The 27,553-nt window shown below is 37.9% G+C and overlaps 4 protein-coding genes across 4 annotated transcripts in view; 2 read left to right on the top strand and 2 right to left on the bottom strand.

Annotated features, from left to right (window-relative positions):
• The first annotated feature begins 318 nt into the window (after positions 1-318).
• Positions 319-13,587, top strand: fundc2 (fun14 domain containing 2). The gene is made up of 5 exons (XM_028816104.2): positions 319-352; positions 3,593-3,743; positions 10,612-10,687; positions 12,408-12,536; positions 13,483-13,587. The coding sequence occupies exons 1-5, from the start codon at positions 334-336 to the stop codon at positions 13,558-13,560; spliced, it is 453 nt and encodes a 150-aa protein (XP_028671937.1). The 5' UTR covers positions 319-333; the 3' UTR covers positions 13,561-13,587.
• Positions 3,750-5,379, bottom strand: LOC127529867 (zinc finger BED domain-containing protein 4-like). The gene is made up of 2 exons (XM_051934938.1): positions 5,279-5,379; positions 3,750-5,027 (listed from the first exon to the last, which is right to left on the bottom strand). Exons 1-2 carry the CDS (start codon positions 5,368-5,370, stop codon positions 4,523-4,525), a joined length of 597 nt encoding a protein of 198 aa, XP_051790898.1. The 5' UTR covers positions 5,371-5,379; the 3' UTR covers positions 3,750-4,522.
• An 804-nt stretch (positions 13,588-14,391) lies between the features above and the next one.
• On the bottom strand, positions 14,392-22,262 carry cmc4 (C-x(9)-C motif containing 4 homolog (S. cerevisiae)). The gene is made up of 2 exons (XM_051934939.1): positions 22,060-22,262; positions 14,392-14,931 (listed from the first exon to the last, which is right to left on the bottom strand). Exons 1-2 carry the CDS (start codon positions 22,115-22,117, stop codon positions 14,792-14,794), a joined length of 198 nt encoding a protein of 65 aa, XP_051790899.1. The 5' UTR covers positions 22,118-22,262; the 3' UTR covers positions 14,392-14,791.
• Positions 22,263-22,481: 219 nt separating this feature from the next.
• Positions 22,482-27,553, top strand: part of brcc3 (BRCA1/BRCA2-containing complex, subunit 3) — a 31,544-nt gene continuing 26,472 nt past the window's right edge. The window contains exon 1 of the mRNA XM_051934937.1: positions 22,482-22,690. Within this exon, the coding sequence (XP_051790897.1) occupies positions 22,586-22,690 (105 nt within the window). The 5' untranslated portion in view covers positions 22,482-22,585. The remainder of the gene's footprint in view (positions 22,691-27,553) is intronic.

The following is a 27,553-nucleotide window of genomic DNA, read 5'->3' as shown; positions in this document are numbered from 1 at the left end:
GTTGTATGTAAACGATACTGTTTTAAACGTTATTGTTTTTTCATCAGAAAACCCAGTTTTCACGTCTACCTGTATTAGTTTAAATAGCACTTTTGCCACTCGCAATATGGCGGACGCGCTGACGTATCGTGTCGACTGGGCAACACAGTGAATGCGGCGTCTATCTATATATGTCTATGTCCAACACTAATAAATTCAATACTGGATGTGTCAATACTGAAATAGGCAAACCTCCGACGTAAAAACGACCGGCTAAAAATAACAAGCGTGAAGTGCGCGTGCGCGTCAAAGTATTTGTCTTTTACTACTTCCGGGTTAACACAAAGTCTGAAAATGGCTTCCAAGAGGAAAGGTGAGTTAGGAGAAAAGATCATACTCTCTCATTTCATTTTGCCTTTGTGAGGAATTTGTAGTTATGGTGTCATAGCCATCGTGCTTGAGAGTGGAACACTTCATTATTGTCATTCATTTTCCTTTTTCTTTCGTTTAAGCGTATAATAAGAAACGGGGCATACATACATGTTACGTTATTGTAATTGTTCGGCTTTCTGTTTCGCGTGGGCAAGTGGAATAAAACCTCGTACTCTCAACATAAGAAATCTTTATTTTTCCCACAAGTAGCAATCTACTTGTTCGTGGTAGTGACTTAAATGTTACGTGCTCTCTTATCCAGTCACCCTACTGTCCCTATGTTTGGCTCAGGGTAGATGCAGAGGTTGCATCGGAGCCCGAAAAAGGAAATGTGCTGATGTGAGGAGTTGTGGGCGAGAACTGTCAAACTGAGTGTAACAGGACTGGATGTAAAGGGCACCTCCAGTTATCAGTGGAGACTAAACAGGAATCATAAAGTCTGGGATATTTTAAGTCGTATACATTTTAATCTCAAGTCAGTTAGAACACTGATGATCAACTTGTGCCTTAAATCGGGGATTCTGCATAATTCACTTGTTGAAACATCGGATAATATTTGAAGGCATTCAGGTAGTTGACTTTATTTGTAGTTTTATGTGATCACCAGAGTTGGCAACTTTCAAGCAGAAAAAAATAAATGTAGAATTTAAGCAAATACCCAGTAACGATGGTTGGCATTAGGAGCGAACTGAAAGTAAAAGTTAAATGTTTGATCCAAAAACTAAAGAGAGAAAGAGAAATACCACTGGGTCGTTTAAGAAATCAGGTATATATACTAGAAAAAGGGCAATTATGGCTTTACTTTTATTTAAGACAATCTCGATTGCTTTGCGTCTGAAATGAACACCTCGGTGCTATTTATGTTTTAATGAAAATATGTAAGACATGCGGATTTTGAGTACATCAGCAAATTGGCTTACCTGCACCTGAAAGTTTTACATTAATATTTTGGCCAGATCCGAGCTTCTTCTATTTATGACTCTCTGTTATTTGTGCCATATCTGCTGATTATTCATTGGGACCATCAAAAAAGACTAATCTTCTTAAGCAGAGAATTGCGGTGTCATATAAATGAAGTTAGGAACTCCTTTGACGTGAATGCTCGAGAAATATCCGTATGTCTACTGTTGCTATTTTTGTCAATAAACACAAGTCTTGGTTATGTTTTAGTTGTTTTAAAGATTTTTTAAGTCGTTTGTTGCAAGACTGCAGCAAAGCTTTTTGTACAGTTGAAATTCTAGAAAAGAACTCGTTCAATTAATTTTTTACTTTAGTGCTCAACCTCTAGTCTTAGATTTAAAATATCTAATGGGCAAAATTCTTCATTGCATTTTTAATCAGTTTTTTAAGGTAGGTGAGGCTTTTATGGATTTGTACCATAAATTTAGAAAACAACCAATTTCATGTTGTAAACTTGCTTTTTCAATTATTGGGTCCATTTTTGAAGCACTAAGAATAATGCAAGAACTAACTGAATTAATAAACAAAATGAATGCTGAGTTCTTTTCATTGGATTAACGAAGTCAGTTAAAAAATAAATTGTTTAAAATAAAATTAATTTTAACAACATTACAGACTCCACACCTGTGGAGACAAATTGGTATTCCGGAATATAATTTTCTGGTATCGTGTATGTAGTATTGCAAAGCAGGTAGATAGCTTCCTTGACATCAATTGAGAGATATGAGGAAAGAAAGTTAGAAATGTGCAGGATAAACTGACACACAAGCTGCTAAAACTGTTTAAGTCTTGTTTTTGAGCTGAAGGTCGGAGTTTTAAATTACCAGTTCAGAATAATAGCAGATGACAAATTACGCACATTAGAATTAGAGGTTCAGCAGTAGTAAATGATATTTGTAGGTAGTAATGTTTTTATTTATTTCTTTTTAAAATGTATTTTTAATTAGTGATCTGTGTCCAGCAGGGACTGTTATCTCCACAAATGGACCAGGTTCAGCAGAAACGTAGTTTACTTAGAGGACTGCGGCCAAATACAGTGGCAAAATAATGCTGCATGGCATGAGTTAACATTTTTTTTTTACTTGGGTTGTATTAAAGAATAATTCAATGCACAATCTGTATCAGGCTGTGCCAGTAAAATCCCAACTGGAAACTGACAGGATGAGTATATAGATGAATTTGGTAGGATGCCCACCCACTGGAACTGTTAGCTGAGGTGCTGTTAGTTCTGTGGCTGCTGTCTTCTCCAGACAGTAGAGTTTTGAAGGGTGGAAAGTTGCAGAGAATTTCAATTCAGAAGTCCCAGGTTTGAACCAGTCAGAGGTTATGACTTTAAAATGAATAAGTTTGGGTACATTAAACCAGTTGATGTTTCACTAGGGGCTTTGTCTTCTTTGGCTTGCAATTTCTGGAAACAAAGAACATTTTCAGCATTTCTCCTGTAGGAGCTCAAGAAATACTTCCTCTGAGTAATACAGCATGATAATGAAAACAAAAAAGCAAGCCACACAAATATTATTAATAATAAGTAGTTATAAAATGTATGTTGTATATGAACAAATATCATAAGCAGCCTATGTATGTAAATGCAAAGCTTATGGAGTACACGGACTGCAGTGATGTACTGAGTGCTGATTGAACTGTCTGCATGAACAGTGTCACACAGCACTTTTATTTCTACAGATCTACAGCACAACTGTTTCCATATTTTTGTTATAAGCGGTTTAATTATTGGTTCATTGGTCAAACAGCAAGTTAGAATCCGATTTATCCATCAGCCTAGAGTGCAGTACCTTAGATAGCAATGCATACTCCCTAACACAAGTGGAAATAATTAAATAGATCATTTATACAATGTGGGAGGCACACTGACTGACCAGCGTAGTCCTGGTCTTTACTTGTACATCCGTTTTTAAAATCTTCTTATTTCATGAAGGTTTATACTACTTTTTGCATTAGGAGAGGCTATGTGATCAATATTTTTGCCTTGCTTACTCCAGTCGAGCATCTTTTAGTCTAAGTTGGGTGTGCATGCTGTCATTCCATACGTGGCTGAAGCAAATATTTCTGGTCTTTGTGAGTAACCTGGATCTGATATATTGTGACAAAATGTTTATAAGAGCCCCTTTCTTCTTGTTGTATAGCTGTAAATCTGTTTTTGTTAACAAGGGGTCCATGATAAAAATGCTTCCTACGGTTTTGTGCTTCTTTCTTATTTTAGAAGAAGATGAAGACAGGTTAGATTTGATGGACCTTGCAGAATATGCCAAGAGACAGAGATGGTGGAATAAAGTGTTTGGACAAAATTCTGGACCAATTGCAGAAAAATACTCTGTAGCAACTCAGCTAGCAATTGGAGGAGTTACTGGCTGGTGAGTTCATTTAATGATTCTGAAATGTATGCCATAATTTCTTACCTTTTAGAGGAGAAGGTGTATTCAGCATTATTATAAGTTTTGTTTGATAACTTTGTTAAGCAATTCAAACAGTATAATAATAATAATTTAAATATCTTTATTATGTGTATTTGGCAGTTGATATCAATAGAATAAATTAAAATCTACTATATTAAAACATTTATAATAATTTGCCAGTTGTGGTTAATACATGTTTTAATTTTGTTGCAATTTATAATGGAGACTTGAGTTCACAACCTTGAGATAAGTTATTCTGTCATGCACTCCTGTCCTGATGCTATGTTCTCACATGCTAGGGATGCACCGATACCACTTTTTTGGAAAATGAGTACGAGTACTTGCATTTCAGTACTCGCCGATACCGAGTACTTAATAAAAACATGATTTAAATTTACAGGTAACAACTTTAGTCATATAATTTAACAAAAAAAACAAGGGACTAGTTTGGAATTAAGAACATTTATTTAAAATGAAAAGCATGTTGTATGCAACATATTACAGAATAAATAATTATAAAAAAAAATTTAAACAGTGACAGTGCAACTCAAGTATTTTTTTCAGTTTGTTGTAAACTCTGCCGCTTTGGACAACACAAGGGGCATTAATAAACATCTTTGCTATTTAGTGCACAATATTTGAATAAACTAACAACATCCACCAACATAGAACTGTGGCAGTCAGTGCAACTGAGGTAGGTATTAACATCAAGTCTAAGACGACTCACTTAATGGAGCCTATTTAGAAAAAGTGAGTGGCAGGTTTTTTTTTAAGAAAAGTAGCTTTTCTGCATTATCAGAAGTCAGCCTGTTTCTGTTTTCATCTATAATGTGTGACACTGAGCTAAAAAGCCTTTCACTTTCCACACTGCTACATGGGGCTGAGAGGTATTTCTGGGCCATTTTAGCCAAAGTGGGGAACCTGATTTTGTTGACACCCCAGTACTTCAGAGGACTGTCTTCACGAGGGCTTGGGGCCTCTCCGAGGTATATGTCGAGCTCAATGGCAGCACCTGCTGCCAGCGGCTGTGCTGCCTGGGGCTGCTCCTTAGCGATTTCTTCAAATACAGTGTCCAGACTGCTGCTAGTGCTGGCCTGGGCCTTGAGGAACAGTTTAGCAGGAAGTTCTGCAGCTTCTGCCCAACTCCCCTCTGCCTCAGCTCTGGACATCATCTGCAGCTCCTGCTTCAGGTGCAGCTTGGCCTCCGGAGCAGTGTTGTTGGAGAAGAAGCGATCTTTATACCTGAACAAAATTCATGAATGTATTAATATGTGGAAAAATAGGACTGATTTTAGTTACCCCTAAACCACTGTCACAAATGCCAGCCATTTGGCTTTCTGGTAGTAATAAGGGAAATATATTTCATATTATATATATTGCATACATTTGTATTTGTGTATTTTAGTTACAAAAATATAATATTTCAGATGGAAATTAATCTTACATTTAGTACTGTAGTTTATCATTGAATACCTATAGCACACAGACTTTACCTTGGGTCAAGTATGGTGGAGATGAAGTACAGTGGGTTGGTCTCGACGTCACTGAAGCGCTTCTTGACAGCTGCCAGTAAGGTTGCTTTCATTGTCTTGACGCCGTGGTCCTCGTCTGTTTCTCTGTTTAGAAGTCTCACTAGCACAGTCACAGCTGGGATGACATCAGAGGTAAGTGCGTCGTAGCTGCTCACTTTTTTAGTTAGTTCCTCAAAGGGGGCAAGGTTGGCAACAGTCTTCTCCATAAGAGCCCATTGGTGAGCGGTGAGATAGTCAGGGAGTTCATGCTTGGACACATACACCCCCAGCACTCGCTTTTGCTCAATGAGGGACTGGAGCATGTAATACGTGCTGTTCCAGCGCGTCTGTACGTCCTGCTGCAGTCTCTTTATTGGCTGGTTGAGCTGTCCCTGAATGTCTTCGAGGCGGGAGTAGGCTAAGGCGGAATGTTTAAAATGCCCAACTATTTTCCGCCCCACTGCTATAGCATCAGCTATGCTCCTCGGTGCTAATAAGCCCTCGTGAACAGCCAGTTGGAGCGTGTGCGCGACACACTGCTGACTTGGGAGCCCTGCGTCATTCATGGCTTTAATCATGTTTTTGGCATTGTCACGAAGCACAACATGTACTGATGTTTTAGGTATACCCCATGTCTGGAGCATTTCCTCAAACACATGTGCTATAGTCTGGCTGGTGTGCGAGCCGCGGAATTGTTTTGCATGTAATATGGCTCGTTGCGGCGTGAAACTCTTGTCTATCCACTGGGAGGTTAGGCTAATTAGCGACACGGGGCTAACACTGCTTGTCCAAATATCCGTGGTGAAACTAAACACAGAGGAGGCTTGCAGTAGGCTGTGGATATGTTTTTTCACGGAGTCGTGTAGTTTAGGCAGCTCCGTGTCAGTCATGTAGCGGCGGCTTGGGACATCATATCTGGGCTCCAGAACATGGAGGAGACGCAGGAATCCCACATTTTCTACCTCCGAGAGTGGCTGGTCACTCAATGCAATGTACTCGATAATTGCCTGTGTTATTTTCACAGCACGTGGATTGTCTCTGGACATTTTCTCTCGTCTTGCAAGAGTTTGCTGCAGCGTGGGTTGTGTTGGTTTAGAAGCGTGGGTAAACTCTTTGTACTCGTTGTCGTGTTGGGATTTTAGGTGCTTGATTAAATTACTTGTGTTAAATGCGCTACCTTTTGAGCCTCCTCTGGACAATTTCGCTGAGCACAATTTGCAGTCCGCCTTTGTTTTGTCATCTTCATTCACTTTGAAATAGTTCCACACGGCTGACATGTCTCGCCTCGCCTTCTCCCCACTCTGAGCTGCAGCCAGGGCCTGGGGGCAGGCACTCGGCGCCTGTGATTAACCCCTTACACGCCGCTCAAAAATAGACATTTCTCAGACCGTGGTATCGGTCCCCGGTATCGGGGGACTTTTAACGAGTACGAGTACTTTAGAAAATGTGGTATCGAGGCCGATACCAGATACCGGTATCGGTGCATCCCTATCACATGCACATTTCCTTATAGGCAATAAGTACAAGTGATATATGAAACACATTTCAGTAGAAGGGTTTTCAGAAATACAGTTAAATTTGAGGTGGTATGCCATTGCTGTTATGACACAGATCCCTTTTCTGTGGTGTTGAAATAACAAAAAGTATAAGAATGTGGCACACACAGTCTCACAGCCACATCTACATGTGTATCACAGTTAGTCCCCTAAAGTTTGATGATAGTACTGATACACTTTATATTTTTTGACACAAGCAAGCCATAAATCACTACCACAGTGCTCAGATGTACCAAGTGAATTTCTATTTCCATAGTGTATTTCTATTTATTTGTGCCTCATTAACTGACTGGTATTTGAAGAAAAAATCTCTCTATTATAAAAAAAAAAAAAAAAAAATCTTAGAAGGAGACCAGACGTGATTGTCTCAGTGACACTTTCACATCCCGCGAGATGAGTCTTTGTGCCAAGCGATATAACCACGCCCAGGGCTAGAAGCCCTGTGAGACAACAGCTTATGCAAAGAGATTTGGAAAAGTCCTGCTTGGTTATGTCAGATACATTTCTTGTAGAGAGAAAGAAACGGTATTCACTCACGGGCAGTTCTACATTGCGTTGTCACGATGCAGTTCTAAACGGAATCAAAATTCAATGCAATATTGATGAAAAGGTAAAAGCGAAAAGAGATCAAATATATGGAGATAGGTGACATGACAGAAGTGTGCCGAGCGAGATGCTGCAGCCAAAGGAGAGGTAAAAAAAACTATGTGTTTCCCAAAGTATCACTGTTTAAGAGGGGGTGTCAGAGGACCGATCGCGTCTCCTTAGGGTGCATTCAGCGCCCCTCTTCACAACGCGAGCGTCAGAGACGCGAAGTGGTTGGCGCGTAGCACAGGTGGTTTGGGCGAGCAAAGAGAGCAGGGGGGGAACCCCCCTAGTAACTATTAAGAAAAAAAACTACTACAAACTTAGAATTGTAACAAGAAAGTAGGTAAAGAATAGGAAATTAAAATTTGAGAGTGAGTAAACATAAATAGCAAGCATTTTTCTGAATTTCATAAATAGAAATAACCCACAACACTTGGAATTTATATGAAACCAATACCAGACGTAGACCATCTTATTGCACCAAAAGTTCAGTTAATAGGACAAGAAAAACCTCCAGTCGTTGGTGCACACCAGGACTTCTCTAGAGTGGATTTCCAGCCTCTGGTATGCTGCTACATACACTGCAGTTCAAAAGTGTTTTTACACAATGGTTACTGGTGTGGCTCTTCACCCAAGTATGCCGGTATTGAAATTAAGCAGTGCATATGAGCTTTTATTGTAGACTTTCAGCATTAAATTGAGAGTATTAACAGACAATTCAGGTGAATGTTACAGGAATTGCAGTGTTATATGTAGTGCTCCACCCTTTTAAAGAACCAAAAGTAACTTAATGATTGGCTGCATAACTGTTTCTTGGTCAAGTGTTTCTTACGGCATCATCAACTCATGCATAATTGATTTGATTAATGGCCTGCTGGTGATTCTAAGTGTGTTATTTTCATTTGAAATCTGTTGCTGTTGTCAATCAAATTAAATACCAAAGAATGCCAGTAAAGTTTGGTCATTATGAGGCTGAACAATTAGAAAGCAATCTAAAACATATCAGAAACTTTAGGTTTACCAAAAGCTGCTGGTTGGTACATTACTAAAAACTGAGAACAGAATGGTGAAACAAATGGCATGAAAGACCAAAGAAGACCATGACAGTGGATGACACAAGAATAATATCACTTAGAAAAAAAAAAAATCCCTTTTCAGTAGTTGGCCAGATAAAACACGCTCTCTAAGATGTAGGTGTAGCTGCATCCATGATAAGCATAAAGCGAATATTGTTGTACATATGTACAGAGGGTTAACTACACAATATAACGACTTAAGAACAGAAATGTAGGATTTCAATTTGCTAAAGTCCCTGTACAGTTTTGGAACAGCGTCTTATGGACAGAGACAAACATTGATCTGTACCAGAGTGATTTAAAAAGAAAGGTGTGGATAAAGAATTGGACTGCTCATAATCCTAAGAAGACCATCTCCTCTGTGAAACATGTTATATAGCTTGGGCATGTGTTACTGCCACTGGAACTAGTTGTATTTATTGATGGGGTGACTGTTGATAAATGCAACAGGATTTGCTTCTGAGGTGTACAGAGACATCTTGTCTGCTCAGAGTCAACATGATACTTTACTGTGCAGCAGGACAGTGACCCAAAGCATTCTGCTCAAGCAACCAAAAGTTCTTCAAGCTCAAAAAGTGAATTGTTCTTTAATGGTTGAGTCAATCAGCTAACCCAAATGTGACTTGAGTTTGTGTTTCACTTTCTGAAGATGACTAAAGGCAACAAGCCTCTGAAATAAGCAGGAACTGAAGATGGTAGAAGTACATGTCTGTCAGAGAATTACCAGTAGGAAAAAAAAAACCTTCCCGCCTTTGGGCAGTCATTGACTATAAACGATTTGCAACCAAGTAATAAATATGACAGTGTTATTTAAGAATATATGTCCAAATACTTTTGATTCCTCGGGGGTATACCTATAGGAAGTGCTGCAATTTCTATACCATTTGTCTGTTATCTATGTAAATACCCCCAGTTTAATGTTTAAAGTCTACAGTAAAAGCTCCTATCCTTTATTTAATTTCACTACCATTATGCTTGGGCGGAAAGCCACACTAATAACAATTGTGTTGGTGTCTAAATACTTGGATGGCACTGTCACTGAATAATGCTTAATGAATTATGTGGACCATGGTGTCTAGCATGGAAGAGGGCTAAGGAATGTATGCTTTGTCAAAATATGATACCATTTTTGTATAAACAATCATTTAAAATAGTGCATTCTATAATAATAATAATATAAATACAAATTTATTGTTGCTTAGGAAATTGTAAAGACATAGTTGTGTTTAATAACCATACTTAGAAATGTCTCCTAAAGCAGACTTTTTCTTACACATGTGCTATAGTCTGAAGGGTACTACAACACTTAAAAAACTTCTATCTATTAGTATACTGCAGCAAATTCTGTTTAAAGTGTTATTTGGCTAACATTTACACAGAAAATTAATTATAGGTCATGTTTGCCCTCCAATAAAAGGTTTAGTACTTGAAAATGAGAATTTTTTTTTTTTTACCTTTGCATTGTCTAATGTGCATTAACTTCCTGAAAACATTCTTTTATAAATATTATTGTACAGTTTAAAGTTTCTGTTATTAGACACAAACACTACCTAACTAGTTTTCCTAGAGTACTTTTAACATTTTATCCTGGGAAACTAAATCCAGCAGTTTTTCAGGTCAGAACTTTCTGGGGATTTATTAAGTATGAATTTGTGTGAATAAAGGTTTGAAATTGCTGAGTCAAACAACTAACCATCACATTGGCTTCAAATCAGACATAAAAAGTTTTGAGCAGTCCACTTAAAAGAGCCTCTGTTGATGACATTATCTGCTTTGTCTCGTTAATGGTGAACAAGGCCAGGCACTTTTCCACTTCAGGTTTCAGTAGCTTATGTCTTCATAGGCATATAGTTTCTTCTCATCTGGAGCTGATTTTTCACTTCCTTATCCCTAATTGGGTCCTTAATGTGTGCAATATGCAGCTTGTTGCACTCTACTAAGATTCTTTCAACTCTAACTCAGGAAAAAGCAACATAAGCAGAAGCAAGTATACTGTATTGGTGCACAAGTGAGTGTGAAGCTTCTTTTAACTTTTCCGTACATATTAAAGGCTATGCAAAATGTATCTTTTAAAAGACAGCATTGTTTTCTTAAGGTGCGCTGGATACCTCTTTAAGAAAGTTGGAAAACTCGCAGCATCAGCAGTAGGAGGAGGATTCTTTTTGCTTCAGGTATGTATACTTAAGATTTTTTCCTTGAACTGTATATTTCATGTCATTGTTATGTGAATATATCCTTCTAAGGATGTGCATTACTTTTTCTGAGTGTCCTTTTAGCAGATAGGCAATGCTACAATCCATAAGAAACAACATTCCTGAACAAAACAGCCTATGTGTCAACTCTGTGTTTAGGGTCCTAAGTAATTACACTTATATTGCGCTCTATCTCTCTTCATACATATAGTTTATATATATTTCTACTTTTAGTTTTAGAGAAATGTTTGAGCCTGAACTAGTTTTATGTTTCAGTATAATCCCTGTGAACACTTAGTTCACAAAGCTTTTCTATGCTACTTAAAACATTGTTTCTTTCTTGTGCAGTCACTGTTCCGTAACTAACTTGGAGGTCTTCATTACTGACAGAGTGCATCACATGGAAGTAGCCCCAAAAGTTAGGGAAAGGTCACAGTCACATGGTGCTGGGTCTGGAAAATAGGGTGGGTGAGGCATCTCTTTGAATCCTGTTTCGCAGACCATCCTTTACAACTCATACCATGTGAGCAGGAGAAGTGTCGTGGAATGAAGAGGATGATGATTGACAGCTTTGTTTTCCCTGACTGAGTGCCTCAAATGCCAAAGCAATTAACTGTAATATTAACCATTTATGTTGGCCATTTGTGGTAATACCCACTACAACCTCAACATAGAATGTGCATGTGATTTTGGCATGCATCCTGAATTTCCATGCTACCATTGTATAGATTGTTGTTTTCATTCTGGGTCATAAAGATATGTGCAAGTTTAATTGCCAGTTGTGTTAGGTGCTATATAAATGTATTATTATTATTAATCATCTTAAATTTATGATACTTCATGTTACATTCAGCCAATACTCTGAGTACACAGTGTGCACAAACTGTAGTCATGAGTTGTTCTTGAAAAATTGGTTCAGCTGACCCATAGCTGTCTCACAACTGTCACTCATTAATTTGTCATTTTGATTAACTCCACAGTGGCAACTTTTTCTTTGGTTGCATATGTCAATAGCCAGCAGGACTTTGGGTCATCTTTGAAAGATGTCCTGCATAGTATAACTGTACAGCCAATCTTTTGACTGTGGAATTTCAGAGACAGTAATCTTAACACACATTACAAAGCAAGTGAACCTCCAAAGTCATATTTTGCTGTCACTGAATTTCTGAGGCTTGATAACACTACTTGATTTTACAGTTTGTAGCGTCCATTTTACTTACTTTACTGTAAACCACAAATGCTAGAATTTTGTAATTCATATATTTCAGTATACAGGAGCGTATTGACCTTCTCCAGCACTGTAGAATACTCATTTCAAAATCAAAGCTTTGATTAAAACTTGTATATATTTTTAGAGACAAAAGCACACAAAAAAATAAAAGTGAAATTGTATTTCAACATGTGCCTTATTCCAAATGATTAAAAAGCAAGACACATTATTTATGAAACATTCAAAGTGCTTGTCGCTAAAAGTGTTCCTTCTAATCTCTTTCCTAAAGCAGAATGCAGAAAGTAAGTGTCAAGGACTGATTGTTAAATTTGAGATTTTTATGTGAATGGAAATGTTGATGCTACATTGGAAGCATTAAGTGTTCCTTTTTCTCCTTGAAATTCTGTTTGTATACAATTTCTAGCTTTAAAATATTTGAATGAGAGGTTCGTAATGAAAGCTAATCAAAATACCTTTCATGTCTTGTAGATTGCAAATCACACAGGATATATTAAGGTTGACTGGAAGAGAGTGGAACAAGATGTAAATAAAGCGAAGAAGCAGTTTAAAATAAACACAGAAAAGCCTCCAGAGGAAGCAAAAACTAAAATGCGTGAGGTAATTTGGATGTGTATATTAATTCAACTATTGACACTTTAATTTCAGCATTGTGATATCTTTGATAATTTTGTAGAAGGGTTTAAACTGGCTGGACACATTTACTTCATTTATCATTATCCTTTCAACAAGAATATACTGAATTTAAATCCCTAACAAGACAGAGAGACATTTTGATACATAAAGTCACACCCATACACAGCTGAATGTACATGTATCTAAAAAAATACCTGCAATGCAAACACCCGAAACTATCATTGCACCACATTCCTTATTAAAGGGTTTTTATTCCACTTGATTCTCAAATGTTTTCTATTTATAGTACTTTATTGTAGGTCCCTATTAAAGTGGATGTTTTTGCAGGTTTGCTGTGAATTTCACATCTAGAAGTTTATAAGGCTTTGGTTATCCTTACACTCCAAGACTCATTCTTCTGATTTTGCATGCCACCAATTCCATCTTCACTTTTCTATTTATTCTGAGTCCGTCCACCTCCATTACAGTAAACATTACTTACATGCCCAAATCACTGTTATATGTGTTTTTTTTATGTCACTCGGCACACTTTCACCAGACTATTTTCAGCTCACTAGGTAAAGTATTAAATGCAGCATCTAGCATTTTGAATCCCCTGTCAAATGCCAGGAGAAGAGTGTAGTAGGTGCTGATAAGACCCCAAAAAAGATTAATTTGCTGTCTATTGTTGAAGTCATTTTTTAGCTGTGGTAATGTTTGAGAATCACTTGACAAAAATCTATGCAAAGAAGAAATCCTAGTTTGAAAATGCATTGGGACCACAGTAGTACAAATTAGAAGTATTAGCCATTGTAGCAATTAAAGAAACCATATAAGTAATGAAGGTAGAATGTATCCCCTCATCAAAGTCTATGACAGTGTCTTAAGGGTTTTGTTTTTGATTATAACTCTTTTGCCTCATTTTAAACAGGTAACTACATTTGTGAAGAAGAACATCGTACTGACTGGTGGGTTTGCTGGTGGCTTTTTGATTGGACTTGCATCATAAGTTGTTTTTTTTTTTTGTTCTTTTTTTTAAATAAACCCAGAGGATTTTATATGCAAATGCTGTCAGTTACAGGTGGAAACACCATTGTCTCTGGGCATTATAAAAGCACTATCTGAATTTTGTCTCAAAATCGTTCTTATGTTTAGTACACACAATTAAACTGGGGTGTTTTCTGTGAGTGGGCTTTGAAAAGCATTCAGTGTATGATATTTCAGAAATGCTTGCAGCACCTTTCTGTATTGTTTATTACACCCATGCTTTACAATTAAGTATACTGTTTAAGGAACTATTACTTTTAGAAAATAGCTGTTGTATCCTATAATACTGATATTTTTCAGAGTATGCTTGAACATAAACCATGGAATGCTGAAAATTACAAGTGGTACAGAAGTGGTGTAGTGTAAATTATGATTATGCAGTGACCCAGTGGTTAATTAAGAAAAAATGAAAGCGAAAATAAGACAAAATTTAAAACAATCTAGACTACCTAGTTAATTCAGTGAACTCATTTGTTAGTGATGTTTTATCATATTGTAGGATTCTCTTATGTGTACAGGACTTGCATCTTTTGAAATTACACACTTTCTGGGAAAATAAGCAAAAGAATATGTGTATAAGAGGGGCTGTTACTGTTAAAGGACAACTTTAAAAAAAATCTGGATTTAATTTTATAGTATTCTGTGTTATGCCAAATGTGTAGTTAATTATATTTATATGAGAGTTCCCACTATAAACTAGCCACAGTATTTAAATTTTAACCGTTTTCCTTTTTCCTTGTGACTTTTGTTATATTTGCAGGAAAATGTCAAATAAAAGTGATAAACAAGCAAATCTGTTGAATTTTTATGAATAGTACTTAGTAAAAGTGAACGACAAGTCCTTTAAGATTTTGATTTTTCTGTTTACAGACATGCTGCAGGGAATAACGTGTTGTGGACAGTGTAATGCAAATACAAAGTGAAAAGTTCTATTTCTGTAACAAAGTTGTTATACCTACTTAATTGTGTTTTGGTTACATTTTTTTTGTACTTTTCACTTTTTTGCCAAAGCACTTATTGTGCTGTTCATTATAGTAAGACACAATTGTAATAACGTTAAAAAATGATCATCGTAAAGATTTAAATAAATCCAAAAAGCTTTTACAATTTGTTTTTTTACATTTTTTTCTTTTTTCTTTAAATAGAAAATGTCTAACACTTGCATAACTTAATGTCCAATGCAGTAGTAACAATCATTTGTTTTTTGTTTTGTCTTCTGCATGTTCTTTTTTGAATCCAGAACAACACACAGATTTGTCTGCTGAATGTGTAGCACAGCACCGCAGCATTTCTCTTATCACGTGTTCACATTTGCTCTCAATGTATCTGTTGGCTGAAAAAAAGAATTGTTAGAAATACAATTATATATCAAACATGAACTGATTTTTATTACTTTATTACTTGTGACATCTGAGTAATGTCAGAGTTGGTGACAGAACAAAATTAGCAGGGTGAGGTTGTGGGGGCACTGGGTTTTCCTATGGACCTTATGCACAACAGCCTTTCAAATGAAATCCAGATCCACATTTCTGACTTGCGACAAAAAAGTCTCATAAAGCATACATGTCTGTGCTGCAAAACACTTCACAGAGAAAGTAGAACCAGGGCTGTGGAGTCGGAGACAATTTTGGGTATCTAGAGTTGGAGTCAGCAAAAATGTACAGACTCCTAATAAATTTAAATAGTAATGAAAAAAAATACAAGTTCAAATGTCCCATTTCACAAACAAGTCATAATTAAGTACTTCTCTGATGTAAGAATAAAGCCCAGTGCATAGTTGTGTTACTGCTAGTGTGACGCTGAGCTATTACGCAACCTGACATTCACATAATGTAATGTGGATTATGGTACATTACAAAAAGTGTTTATTTTATTTCAGATATAATGTGTTTAACAAGTTAATTTGAGTGTAAACAAGAGTAATAGTCTAGGTGTGTGCTATGGCCTGATGTGTGTTTAGGGGTTCTGTCTGCATTCTCCACATATGCTTCCACCCAGGACTGATCTTTAGCATAACTTTGCACACCACCTGTTCCAGAAGATTTTGATATTAAAAAGGAACAGATTCTATGTATTGTGTCAGGTAATGCTTCTAATATGTTAAGCACAATTGAGAAAATGAAGAAAGTAGATGAAGAAAGTGACAAAACAGATATTAGAGGAAGACAGTTCTGCAGGTATTGGAGAAAGTGAAACCGAAGAGAATAGTGAAATTTTGGATAACACTGCTGAAGAAGCATCTAAGCTTACTACTATTCAACATATGCATTGTGCTGTTCATACTCTGCAACTTGCAATAAGAGATGGATTGAAAGATCGTCATCCAGCCACTCTAATTGGCAAATTGAGGCAAGTAACTGTTGCAGTCAGGGCTCCTAAAACAGATGCTGTTTTGAAAAGATGTGCAGGGAAAGCAGCCATTTTGGATCAAACAACATGCTTGGGAAGCACTTATTTGATGGTAAAGCATTTGCTTTAACTAAAAGACTTTCTTGAAGAACTGGACAATGAAAATGTTTTATTAACTGAAAGCCAGTGGGCACAAGTAAAAGAACTGTAAAGTCTACTTTCTTACCCCTTTACTGTAACCAAGAGGTTACAATATGAAGATTTAACACCTGGTAAATTTTTCTTGGAATGGAAGAGCTTGATATATTGCCTGAACAAAAGTGGAGGGTTAATAGCTAACGGCATTGTATCTTCAATGAAGAAAAGATTGAGTCTCTTACTGGATAATCAGATGTTGTTAGCCGCTATTTATGTTGATCCAATGAGCCGAATTTTGTTGAGCAGTGACCAGCTTGCTAATGAAAAAAAGGCACTCTATGATGTAACAGTTCGCAAGAAGGGATTACTACTACCTGAAACACCACCACTGGATGAAGCTATAAGCACTGGTAACTCAGGATCATCCTCTTCAAATGAAGAATTAGACTTTGATTCCTACTTGGACAAAATGGAAGTTTCAAAAGCAAACCAACATCACCTATGTGTAAAAGATAAACAACCAGTAAATGTCCAAATAAAGAGATTCCAGAAGGAGTTTTTTAAAGAATTAAAAGTAGTTGAAAAATATGATCACTCATCGAAACTGACTGTAGAAGAAGTCATCCTTGTTCATCCAGAGATTAATAGTGATGTGGCTAGAACTGTAACAGCAATGCCACCCACCCAAGTCAGTGTTGAAAGACTATTTTCAGCAGCAAAAATAATCAAGTCAGATTTAAGAGCTTCTATGAAAGAGGGTCTGGCAGAAGCAATTCTGTTTCTTAGAACGTTGCATTGAGTTGATTTTGGATTGCATTTAACAGCTGTTCTACTCTACAACTGTATTCGAAGTTTAATATATAAACTGTTTTTTGTTCATGTAGTTAAGCTTTGTTTTTGTTTTAAAACTACCAAAGAATGTGGTTTATATTTTTTGAACTGGTAAAGTTCTGTTCCTGATTTTTATGCATGCTACTACTTTATAGCCACTTGAAAAACAATAAACAAAACCTTAACTGGCCAATACGGTAGAGAGCCAGCTTCCTAGCCAGTAGTTATGTGGTTAAATTACGTGTATGTTGCCTTCCTTCAATCAACATAGAAAATACATTAGCATATTAAATACAGAGGAGTCGGAGTCGGAAGTACCGGAAACTAAGGAGTCAGAGTCGAAGAATTTATGTACCGACTCCACAGCCCTGAGTAGAACTACACCAAAGTTATTTCTATGTCAAACCACTAAACACACAATTGGAGGCATTGAATTTAGTGAGCCTGGGAACTGACTTGCCTACAACTCCGGCTTTAATTCTAATACATTTTACAATTTGTGTATATCATTTTTTTTAGACGCTTAACTGATTTAAAGTCAGTGGTCAATTACTTGTTGGACCACTGTTACACATTTTTAGACATTTAGTCTGTAAATTCAGAAGGTCCAAGATTATATACTGTATGTGTCTCCCAACACACACACATATATATATACACACACACACACACACAGAGTATTATTAACATTTGTTCAATTTCCATTTGTCTTGTTACTGCACATTTTTTAAAGATGCTGCTGCAATTCGCTGCAGGTCCATTCATCCATGTAATATTAGTTTGAGTGCTGTTTTTTGTTTTATGTCATCGCTGGTCATGTCACGGAATTTACACAGGTTAGTTGGTTGACCCCAGTTATTTTCTATGCATTCTCTGTAGTCCTGGGTAGCCTTTGGTGTGAAGACCATACCTTTCATATAATTCAATAAAAGAAAATCCACAGTATTTATTATGCTACAACATTAGTTTCAAATTCAGATTATTGGCATGTGTACACGTTACAATGAGAAACTGACATGCCTGTCTCCCACAGACTAGAGACAGTAGTGTAAATAGAACACCAAACACTACGTTGAACATTATATGGTAAATGAGAGTACCTCAAAAAGTTTTCAGCCCAATTCTTAAAAGTGCTGATTTTGAAAGTGGCCGGGGATTAGCTCACTGTGTGAAATATAAGTTTTTAGCATTGAAGGGTTATAGTGTGTTTGTTGATTTAAACCAAAGTAAACATGAATATTGAAAACTATAAAATGATCTACTGTGCTATCTGTGAATCTCTTACACAAGAGAATACACCTTCAGATGGAGATTTACACCCATTCAGTCACCTTTATGTGCCATAGCCAAGAGATGGTGGGCAGAATTTAATCTCTTGAAGATGATCCAAGTTCTGGCCAGCAACATCAATAGCAGAAGAAAGTATTGCCACCATGGAGCAAATTATAATGAAGAACTGAATAGTGACGCTTTGTGATGATTAAACCCATTCTTCATAAACATTTAAACAGGCTAGGTCTGGGTGTCCAGTATCTTGACTACTAAAATGATCATCACTGGATCTAGTGTTCCATGTCGAACTGTAAGATAATTAATTCACTTTGGGTGAAATTTAAGAAGTTTTAACGACTGAGGGTGAAACGTGAATACATCAATGTTACCCAGGACTAGTGAAAACTATGAAGCACAGGGACTCTCCAAAGTCAAATATATTTGAGGTCCAAGCCAGTGCTGGTGAAAGTATGTGCAGAATTTTTTGTGATGTTGAGTTTGTAGTTCGCATGGATTACATGCCTCAAAAGGCCAACATAGCTGATCAAAATTACACTGTAGGGAAAATAGGCAAGGAAAGTTGTTGATCATACCCCCCCAATTTACCCCAATCACACTCCATAGGTAGCAAAAGCTACCCTGCAAAAACGGTGAATTTGAACAATTGTCTCGGCTACCCTATTCTCCAGACATGGCCACCAACCTTAACAGCTAATATAATATCGATACACATTATAAAGTAGAATAAATATTTAAGAAATGAAACCAAATGTTTATTCTTCTGCATTTTTGTAGTAGTAATCTACCTGTCATAGATGGGTAACTCACCTAGTTTTTAATACATTTGTATAAGTTCCTAAAATCCAGTTTTAGCTTTTTTGTTCTGGATTATTGTGTGTTGGGCGGCACGGTGGCGCAGTGGGTAGCGCTGCTGCCTCGAAGTTGGGAGACCTGAGGACCTGGGTTCGCTTCCTGGGTCCTCCCTGTGTGGAGTTTGCATGTTCTCCCAGTGTCTGCGTGGGTTTCCTCCGGGCGCTCCAGTTTCCTCCCACAGTCCAAAGACATGCAGGTTAGGTGGATTGGCAATTCTAAATTGGCCCTAGTGTGTGCTTGGCGTGTGGGTGTGTTTGTGTGTGTCCTGCGGTAGGTTGGCACCCTGCCCGGGATTGGTTCCTGCCTTGTGCCCTGTGTTGCCTGGGATTGGCTCCAGCAGACCCCCGTGACCCTGTGTTCAGATTCAGCGGGTTGGAAAATGGATGGATGGATTATTGTGTGTTGCCTGATGAAAGAAAAATGAATTTAAATAATTTCAGCACAAGGCTGCAACAAACATAAAATGTGTAAAAAGTGAAGGGGTCTAAATACTGGCCATATATAAGGGTGGACGGGTTAAAAAAAACGGTGAAGGCTGAAACTAGGCTAGATTTTCTACACACTCAGATTCTTTAGGGTCTTCAATACTACGTTGCGGATGTTCTTTGAGTGCGTAGTTGCCAGTGCCATTTTTTTCATTATGGCAAGTGGCATGAAGGTGGCGGACATTAAGAAGCTCAACAAACTGATTCATAAGGCTGGCCCTGTGGCAGGAGAGAAATCTGACAGCTTGGAAACTGTTTTGGATCGGAGAATGTTGTCTAGACGTCAGTCTATTATTCAAAATGATAATCACCCACTTCATAGTGTTGTGGTTGGCCAGAGGGATGTTTTTAGCAGTAGACTGACTAGCAAAGTTCTCCACTGAATGTCACAGAAAATCCTTCCTCCCCACAGTGCAGACTATATACAGTAACTCCTTTTCTGGTCAGTCATTCACAGAGTAAGCTGTTCCTTCTATCCTTAATGGATCTTCCAGAACATTTTTCAACTACTTAGTAGTTCAATAATTTTTCTCTTGCTTCTCATGTGAATAACCTTTAACTCTTGACCTTTTTCTGCTCTCAAAATGTGCAATATTTCACCAATATGTGCAATATTATTATGTGAAATACTTCCTGCTCAGTGTACTATTCAGTTTAGTAAACTAGAGACTCAGATGTATACCGGTAGTATCTATTATATTTAGTTCACTGCATACCTGTAGAGCATAGTAAATGAGGATTTATTGTACAATTATAACATAAGTAATTTCCATTGGGATTAATAAAGTATTCTGATAGCTTCTGAAGGCACTGTATGTTAATCAGTTTGGAATTGTTTTTTGCCTGTGTGTTTCTCTTTGTGTGTATTCATTATGTAATTAGTACTTTGTAAAGCTGGTAACTGTATTTGCATGTAAACCTAATACAGCACCCTAGGCCTGCACTCCATGTAGACTGCTAAACAACAATAATGTGAACTGAACTGAATGGCACAGTGATAGCACTAGATAGATAGATACATAGATTAATAAAGTATCTATCTATCTACTGCTATCAAATATCAATAAAGTGAACTGAACTGAATGGCACAGTGATAGCACTAGATAGATAGATACATAGATTAATAAAGTATCTATCTATCTACTGCTATCAAATATCAATAAAGTGAACTGAACTGAATGGCACAGTGATAGCACTAGTGCCTTACAGCAAAGTGCAGGGGCGTCTTAATATATGGGCACTGGCTGAAGGCCCCAGGAGCACAGAGGCCCACGATGTTTCTGATGCCTATGTAGGTTTCTGTTTGCTGTAAAAACAGGGGCCCCAGCGCACAACTTTGCCTGGGAGCCTATGATGCTGTTAAAATGGCCCTGGCAAGGAGACCAGGGTTCATATCCCGGGTGCCCCCTGTATGGAGTTTGCATGTTGCACTCATGGGTTTCCTTCAGGTGTTACAATTTCCTCCCACAGTCCAAAGACATTCAGTTCAGGTGCATTTTCGAATGTTAAACCGGCTCCTGATCTGCCCAGGTCTGTTTGCCCATGATGGACTAGTTCCCTGTCCAGGGATTGTTCCTGCCTTGTGCCTGATGGCTGAACCCTATTCTGGATAATTATCACAGAAAATGATTTAGTGAGAATAGCCACTCCAACGATGGCCTCTTCTCTGAGTTGTGGTCAAAGAGACACCATTGCTGCCTGGAGTCCAGTTCAGAGAGGCTGAGAAGCGTTTCCTTTCACAGTCCTGCAACATCAAGAATGAGGACTGTGTCAAGAGCTAAAACCCCCATTGTTAGATTTCTTACATTAAGTTATAATAACTGCCATATTTTATATTATTCAATTATTTTAAAATTATGTTACAATGCATACTATTGCAATCATTTTTACCGATGTTTACTAAGTCATGTACTACTGTTACTGTCCTTTCATATTATTCTTAAATGCACAGGCACTTAACCCGCAAATGCTTCGTCCTGGGTATGACGTTAATCTGCATTTAGCACTGCGAGCAGGTCCTCCAATTTACAGGGAAAACTTTGGGGGTTGGGTGCAGGAAGTGCACACCAGCCACCGTAAAAACGTCACACCCTTCCAGTGTGGTGCTGAAGTGTCACCCGCTGCACTCGTGTCCCGATCCAGGCGGTTCGTAATGTGGCGGGTGCGACAATCTGCGCATGCTCCCAACCCAACAGTCTTAACGCTTAGCAACTAAGCATTTCACTACCTATTACACTGTGTGTATAATTTGCACGTGACACATACAATTTTACTTAATTAGTAATTTGATTAGCGAGTATAGAAGATGCAAGAATGAATGGAAGAACTGAATTATCGTTAAAAAAATTTTGACATTGAAAATTAATTCACATTAAGTCCCATTTGTTTTAAGGACTATTCTATTTGGTCATACAAATTGACTTAGAAAGAATATTCAGCGTCACAACATTGTTAATAAACCAAACATGTCTGTGAACGGTACACTCAACTCGACGCCGGACATTGAACCGTACCTTGTAAACATTTCTGGATCTCACATGCTTGCTTCTGACAGGGGTCTTTCTCAGGCATTGCACAATACTGAGCTTAAATAAATAAGTAAATACATACATACATGAATAAATACGTAAACGTGTTTCGTGCTTTCAGGCGATTTAAATTTAACTCGTCATCAGACGATCGCGTCACCGCTCACTGACAGACCTGCAAGCTTTAGTTCACCTTTGAATGACTTCCGTGTTGCATGTCGTGTAAATGTTTGCAAATTACATTTAGAAGAATTTCTTACTGCCTAGAAATTGATTTAATTGTTACCAGGTGTTTTATGTAAGGTAAATCTGATATAAAGATCAAAGAGTTTGCTTAGTTAGTAAGTCAGTTTTTGCACAAAATAATTAGCTAGTGCGGTTAGGAAGTTCTGCGCGGTTCACGTTGCACACCGGAATTATGTGACAGACGGAACACAATATTTGTGGAAGTGTTGCTGGTTTTGTTTCTCGGAAAGCGTTCGACTAGTTGTAATCAAGACTCTCATTCAGGATGGCAGTAAGTGCCGTTCATTTGGAATCGGATGCGTTTTTGGTTTGTCTTAATCACGCACTGAGCACCGAGAAGGAGGAAGTTATGGGGCTTTGCATCGGGGAGGTGAGTATGACATGTTTTGCTGTACGCCCCTCTGTGCTCAAAGGTGGTAGTCTTTTCCGAGCTCTGATTGTTTAGAAATTATTAACAAAGGTGTCAGACTGTGATACTGAGCGCTGAAGTGAGATTCATTTTTCAGCCGGAGGTTGGTTCCCATCTCAAAGTTGAATTTATTCGACATCTCAAGCTCCTGCACTTCCTAAGTAAAATTAAAACGGCTGTAAAATGAATTTTTTCGAGAGTCTAATTTGGATTGTTTTGTCCAAAGAATGTCCTCACACATTCTGTTATGTGCTAAGCAAGCTCACCCGGTTTAAGTTGTGCTTAATTCGAATCCGTTATGGACATGAATGTGGGTGTCTGTGTAAGTGGACCCTGCAATAGAATCACACCCTGACTAGTGCAGATCCCATCTGCCTTGGATAAGTAGTAATAAAATGCATTGATTTTGTCATTCCAACAGATGGTGCTTTACAAACATTTGTGGTAATGCATTCTTTTACTAGAAATGTTTATGATGTGCTGTCTTTTGGAATGACAGATGCAATGCATTTTAATGCTGCATGCATTAGGGTGATTTCCTATATTACGGCAACTACAGGGGGATATACCTGCTTTTGGTGCTGGGTAAGGTCCTTGCTGGGGTCATCCTCAATCAGATTTGTGATCACTTTCTCACCTACCAGTGACTGGTGCTGTTTGGTTTTACGCTTAAGACTATCCATTGACCGCATCCTGGTACTGAGGGTTCTCATCGAGTGTAAATGCAAATAGTTTCTATGCAGCCTTTGTCGATTTTTCATAAAGCGTTTGACTCAGTTGACTGAGCTTCCCTGAGACTTTGCGGGATCCCCCCAAGATTTCTGGATATCATGGCCGGCCTGTACACTGGTGCTGCGCAAAGTGTAGGCAGAACCTGTGTTTTTCCCAGTTGATTCTGGGGCTTGTCAGGGGTGTGTTCCTGCTCCTACTCTGTTTAGTGCTTGTATGAACTGGGTGTTGGGGAGGGTCGTAGTGCCCAGCAGCTGTGTGGCATCTGTTGGTGAAGAAAGATTCACTGATCTTGACTTTGCTTAAAATGCTGTGGTCTTCAGAGTCAATGGAGGCTCTGATCGGGGCTCTCGAGTCTGAGAGAGGAATCTGAGTGTCTGGGCTTACAAATGTCCTGGATAAAAAAACAATATGGAGGTCTTTAATGATATCTTGGGTACAACCATCTACAGTGTGTCTGTCTGTGGAGGGAATGTTGACCTTGTTGAGAGGTTTATTTACCTCGGCAGTGACATTCATGTCTCTGGTGACTCTTCCTATGAAGTCAGTAGACAGATTGGGAGAACATGGGGGGTCATGAGGTTGCTGGAAAGGGGTGTGTGGCGCTCCTGATATCCCTCCAAACGGACGAAGGTCCAAGTCTTTAGAGTCCTGGTGCTTCCTGTCTTGCTATATGGTTGTGATATCCAGTGACCTGAGACAATGACTGGACTCCTTTGGTACTGTCTGTTTGGAGAATCCTTGGGTACCGCTGGTTTGACTTTGTGTCGAATGAGCAGTTCTTTATGGAGTCCCAAATGAGACAAATTACCTGCATTGTGAAAGAGCATCAGTTATGGCACTACGGCCATGTGGCACAGTTCCCCGAGGGTGATCCAGCTCGGGGATTGCCTCGGGGGTTGTTAACTGGGATCCCAAGCTATTTCATGATGTTGTGTGTGCAGCAACATGCTGTACCAGTCATGCCCTCAAATTTGACCTGACCTGATGCATTGCAAAATACATTCCAATGAATGGTGCACTGTAAATGTTGGTAGTGCCAGCTTTAGCAGCAACAAGTACAATCAAACACTTGTGGTAACTGAAGAGCAGTCTTTACAATTGCAGTGGAGAAATGTGGGCCCTCTTTTCTCTACAGAATAGTTTAAATTCAGCCACATTGGAGGGTTTTCGACTAGAAACTGCCACAATATCTCAGTGGGACTCAAGCCAGTCTAGAGGGACAGCCTTTCTCACATGGGTGGTATAAGGAAACTTTCCTTCCTAAATCAAATGATCATTTGAAAACTGTTTGTGTTTACTCAGATTGTATTTTGTATTATGCTAAATTTGTTTGGTGCTCAAACAATCAAATGTTATGTATGAGAAAAAATAGAGGAAATCAGGAAGGGAGAAGATACTTTTCCACAGCACTGTGTGTGTTCAGACTTCATAATCAGTTGTATGGATTGTGTTTATTGATCAGTGAACTTTATTACATGTACATAAAGACCGGTAAAGTGATCTGTGGTCATGTGTCCGTGGCAAAGTAACTGCAAAACCAAGCAAAAAACATGATAATGGCAGAAGGATAAAGCATATGGAGTATTGCTTTTATTACATCGATTGTTTCTTTAAAAGTCATTGCTTAAAGTTACATCAGTGATGTGATCAATGTCAAGGTGTTTTTTCTTCATGCTGAAAACAAGAGCATGTTGCCAAAATTGAAAAGTTTCACTTGCTCTTTATGAGCCACCACCAGTAACAACATGCATTGTAACTTCTAGAGGAACTAAAGTTTAGAAAACATAAGTATCCACAGGTCCTTATCTTTAACTTGGTTTATATTTGCATTTAAATTTGACTGTAGGCCCACGTATTTTCACTAGTGTTTCGTTATGATCAATAACAAGTTAGTGGTCAGTATTAACAAGGTGGTCAGATGTGAAATGGGCATTTAAACAATAAAATATTGTTAAAAGGTAGTAATACTAATTCTTTACATTTATATAGGGCTTTTCTCACTACTGCTGAGTTTTTGTATGTATACTTGTGTACAAACATAAAAGTGTGAAGTCACTGTGGTTAGCACTGCTGCCTTGAGCTGTCATGTATTGCCTGTATGCAGTTTGCATTCCTCCTCCGTGTGTGTGTTTTTGTTGTCAAGATACTCTCTTTATTTATGTATTCATGTGTTAAGTTAACTTGTGGATCTAAATTGACCCATCACTAATGTGAGTGTACATGTGCATGGCTGAACTAACAAGAAATGCATAGATATTCATTAAATAAAAGACAGCATTACATACTCAAGATGAGTTTGTCATCCATCACCATGTGGTTTGAAAAAGCCTCCGAACTGTTGTAAATAATTGTGACCAAGATAATATAATGTTTATCTTTCTTAACATTTTGCTTGCATGATGGCTATGGGTAGCACAGATGTTTAATATCTCCAGGGGTTTTGGTTATTTTCTCTCGTCCAGTCAATGTCTATGTGACGTTTGTATCTACATGGCTTATCTTCATTTTTTTAATCCTTTTAATCACCATAAGCAGTTTCGTGTATTCTTCGTCAGTTTTCGCATATCCCAACTTTCTTGCCTGAGTTTTTTTGGGGTCAGAGTGCAGGATCAGCTATTTGTACAGTACCCCTGGAGTGCAGGTTAGAGGCCTTGCTCAAGGGCCCAACGGAGTAGCATTCCTTCTGTCCCTGCTGGGATTCGAACCGGCAGCCTTCAAGTTACCAGCCCAGATCCTTTAGCCTCAGAGCCACCACTCTGCCAAACCGTGGGTATTGTGGTGTCATTCCACACTTTAGGTTAGTTTGGATCACTGATTTTTGTCGACTCATGAATAGGTCAGTACTCCATCCACAGATTGGTCTTTCTTAAAATCCTGACACATATCATTTTAGTAGTAGAAAAATAAGGTGCAGAAAGTGAGTGGATGTCTTACGACATTTATTGTCAAACGAAAATATTTTACTGCTTTTATTAATGCAATTGTGCTGCTATTCTCTAAAGCGTTTTCTTTCTAAGATTTTATCCAAAAGATTAATCCGTTTAGAACAGTAAATGTTTCACTACAAAAGTGGACGTGGAATGTGTTGTACATTCTATATTTTTTTGATCTGCTGATTTACAAGAACAATTCCATATTTATTATGTATTGTTGCTCTCAGTTTGAAATTTTTTGGTCACATTACACTGTACATGCCTCTGTTTTTAAGAAAACATACTGCATACTATGGAAAAAGACAACTGGAGAGAACACATGTTTTAAGCTAAAAGATATGATGGCAGTGCACATCTTGTAATGTAAAATGCTAATGTATTGTGTATGTATGTACACAAATGTGTGGTAGAAAAGGAGCCACAATATTTTAATTTAACAAAAGGAGGTCTTTAATGGCACTAATACCCATCCAGAATTTTTAACATCAGCTTTTTATAACTTGGAAATCTTCCCCCTGCTCTTGTAATTTCATCGATCAAAGCCAACCTGCTTACTTCATACCAACAAGAGTTAGGTCATGTCTGGTGACCCTTAGCTAACAAACATTTATCAGTTTTATTGCTTACAGAGATCCTTAATTGTGTTATCAGTAGCAGTCTGTCCTTGAAGCTCCAAAATATTCTGTACCTATAAAGATACAGATTTGGTTACAACTTAAAGAAAGTAACTAGTATGAAACTATTTAATATACATTAAACCAGTTCATTACTTACTGTTAAACAACATATATATTCCTATTGATTAGGTATAAAGTTAACATTAATACAGCACAAATTGAGCATGGATGTCATGAAAAGCCAGAAATTATCCAGACGGCTTAACCCAATCCTCCTTTGGAGTGCTAGACTCTCATAAGACACTCATTTCAGGATAAATCTGATTCATTTAAATATCCTGCTGCACTTACCCATGGTGTTTAGGAGAAATCATTCTTCAGCTTGTTCAAGGAGCCCATAAACTTGGCTGTAAGTGCTGAGCCAGTGCGCTGAAAATAAAATAACCACTCTTAGCAGTTCTGAAACATGATCCTGATATGGATGGCCCTGTTTATAGACAGTTGTTTGTATACTCCAAGTAAATAATACATATAATTAGGCA

The sequence above is a fragment of the Erpetoichthys calabaricus genome, chromosome 12 (assembly GCF_900747795.2).
Source record: "Erpetoichthys calabaricus chromosome 12, fErpCal1.3, whole genome shotgun sequence".
NCBI classification, from domain to species: Eukaryota; Metazoa; Chordata; class Cladistia; order Polypteriformes; family Polypteridae; genus Erpetoichthys; species Erpetoichthys calabaricus.
The sequence above is the reverse complement of the archived record's forward strand: the minus strand, read 5'-3'. Positions and strand labels throughout refer to the sequence as shown.